At 64.7% G+C, this 2572-nt stretch overlaps 1 protein-coding gene across 1 annotated transcript; it reads right to left on the bottom strand.

Annotated features, from left to right (window-relative positions):
• Window positions 1-1529: 1529 nt before the first annotated feature.
• On the bottom strand, window positions 1530-2082 carry LOC113962109 (RING finger protein 225-like). Its single transcript, XM_027672917.1, has one exon. It carries the CDS (start codon window positions 2080-2082, stop codon window positions 1558-1560), a length of 525 nt encoding a protein of 174 aa, XP_027528718.1. The 3' UTR covers window positions 1530-1557.
• Window positions 2083-2572: the final 490 nt, after the last annotated feature.

The following is a 2572-nucleotide window of genomic DNA, read 5'->3' as shown; positions in this document are numbered from 1 at the left end:
GAGCTGCTTTCCAGGACGTGGGTCCTGCTGCCTGGGGCTCTTGCTCCTCAGGGGAAGGACTCTGCTTGTGCCTTGGTTGAACTTCCAGAGGCTCCGTCAGCCCCTTTCTCCAGCCGGTCGAGGTCCCCGTGGGTGCCGTGTCATCCTCTGGTGTCTCTGCAGCTCCTGCCCACGTGGGATCCTCAGCAAACTTGCTGAGGGTGCCCTGGGCCCCATCACTCAGGCCGCTGGCGAGAAGGCAGAGGAGCAGGCCCAGCACTGGCCCCTGGCCTACAGCCCTCACGCTCAGCCGCCATCTTGGCTTCACGCCGCTGATCCACTCCCTCCGCTTACGGACCCGCAGCGGCAACAATTAAAATGAGTTCTTAATGAAGCAGATACTATTTGCAAAGTTTGGCCTTCCCTAAGCCTCCTCTTTCCCTAAACTCATGACAAATGTCTGGGTGATCGTTTCTTGGCCCCAGTGAGCATTTTCCTCTTCCAATAGGGCAGCTCTGGAACACAAAGTAGCACGTGTTGTATTGTTTCCTCTTCTTCCCCTTTTCCTTCTTCCCCTTTTGCAGCACTACACACTGACACCACCTCTCTTAATCACTTTGTGCCCTCTGCAAAGAGATGGAGGTTGCTCAGTGGAGAATCTCCAATGCCAGGCACCTCCAGGTCCCCACTGCTGCTGCTGCCATCCCAGCACCCCCAGGACACCCTGTGGCAGGACTGGGACATCCCTGCCACCCCCACCCTGGGCACCACTGGGATCCCCTGGGGTAGCGCCAGTGCACCCCTGGGACGCCTGCCCAGGGAGGCCCCGGGATATCCCCGCAACCGCCCCTTCCCGGCCGCAGGCACCACCTGGCAGTGCGGCAGACGGGAGAACAACCCTACCAGCCCCAAAGCACAGCCCGCCCGCGGTCTCCAGGCCGGCCCAGCCCAGGGGCACGTGCCAGGAGGCGGCAGGGTGGGAAGTTGGTGCTGCTGGGGGAGCCCCTGCAGGGAGGGGCCGGAACAGCTCTGGGCTTCTTCAGAGGAGACCTCCTAAATACGAGGCCCAGCCCGGCTGGGGCCGCTTCTCCCACGGGCAGCGCAGGCAGGTGCCCTTTGGCCGGGGCTGTGCCGGGGCTGTGCCAGCCCGGAGAGCCTCCCCAGGGATCGCAGCCCTCCACAGCACAGGGGTGTGCGGGGCCAGGAGAGGAGAGGAGGATCTGCCCCAGCCTCAATCTTGGCCTGTTTTCTCACCCGGGCCCTCAGAAGAGCACACACTGGCCCCTTTGGGATCTGCTCTAGTAACCTCAGGGGATTTAACTTTCCCTTTGCCTTTCCCTTTCATCTTCCTCTTCTGGACTGCATCCCCATGGGGATGGGCAAAGCAACCCAGAACTACCAGGAATGACCCTCTCCTCCAGTTCCATCCTCTACATTCCTCCCCCTCTACCGGTTCTTCAGCCCTATCCCGCCCTCTCCCCCAGCCGTATCCTTCCCACTCCCCCAGTCCTGCAGCAGTGAGCAAAGGCACAGAAGAAACCAGCTGAGGCTCATGTAGGAATAAGGAGGGGTTTTTATTCACGGGGCCCACAGAGGCTCCGGTTCAAAGGGGATGAAGGGCAGGCGGCGCACGTGGTCCCCCGAGGCCAGCTCTTCCTCCCGCGCCCTGTGCGGCCGCTCTTCCAGTTCCCTCCGCACACGGCGCGGGGGCACGGGGGGACTCTGCTCCCTATCCCCGTCGGAGAATCGCCGGCGACGGCGACCTCCAGGACCCCGCGGCTGCTGCTGCTGCTGCTGCTGCTGCTCCTCCTGCCGCCGCTGCCGCTCCTGCCGCCAGCGCAGCACGAAGGGATGGAGGTGGCGGCGGCGGCGACGTGGGGCCAGCCCAGCACGGTTGTCCTGCCCCTGCAGCAGGCGGATGGCCCCGATGGGCTCCCGGCAGAGGGGGCAGGTGGCAGCGGCGGCGGCCTGGCCCTGGATGCAGGCACGGCAGAAGACGTGCCCGCAGGGCTCCACGGCAGCGGGGCTTTCCAGGGCACCCAGGCAGATCAGGCAGCTCCTGTCGGCTCCTGGAGCTGCCGCCTCATGCCTGGCCTCCTCCATGGCCGCTCCCGCCCTTGAGTCTTCGCAGCTGCTGCTGGAAGGACTCAAAGGCTCGGCTTCCGCTGGCGGCACTCGGAGCCCCCTCGTCCACTGCGGGACTCGGAGGCTCCTTGGCCGCTGGTGGCGCTCCGAGGCTCCTCAGTCACTTGCGCGACTCAGAGGCTCCTCACTCGCTCTCTACTCGCTGTGGCTCCTCGGCCACTGGCGGCTCACAGTCTGGCGTGCTGTGGCAGTACTCGACGGATCGGGTGCTGCCCGCAGACCTCGTCTGTGTGCTGCTGGCAGTGTCCCAGCACTGCCTTTTATAGTTACCCCCTGCAGGTGATGTCATAGGGGGGGATTGTGACTCTGCTGACGTCCCAGAGCTCCCAGGGGCACACTCAGGGCGCAGCCACGACCTCCCCCGTCCACACAGACAGAGCCCGTGACACAAAGCCCAGCCGGCAGCGGGCTGCACACCTGGGCGTTTGCCCAGCTCCCTTCCAGGGCG

Source organism: Neopelma chrysocephalum, unplaced genomic scaffold (genome assembly GCF_003984885.1).
Source record: "Neopelma chrysocephalum unplaced genomic scaffold, ASM398488v2 Primary Assembly neopelma1_105735, whole genome shotgun sequence".
Taxonomy (NCBI): Eukaryota; Metazoa; Chordata; class Aves; order Passeriformes; family Pipridae; genus Neopelma; species Neopelma chrysocephalum.
The sequence above is the reverse complement of the archived record's forward strand: the minus strand, read 5'-3'. Positions and strand labels throughout refer to the sequence as shown.

Coding starts and splice junctions, on each gene's coding strand:
- LOC113962109 (XM_027672917.1), bottom strand. CDS start 2,082: ATGGAGGAGGCCAGGCATGAGGCGGCAGCTCCAGGAGCCGACAGGAGC.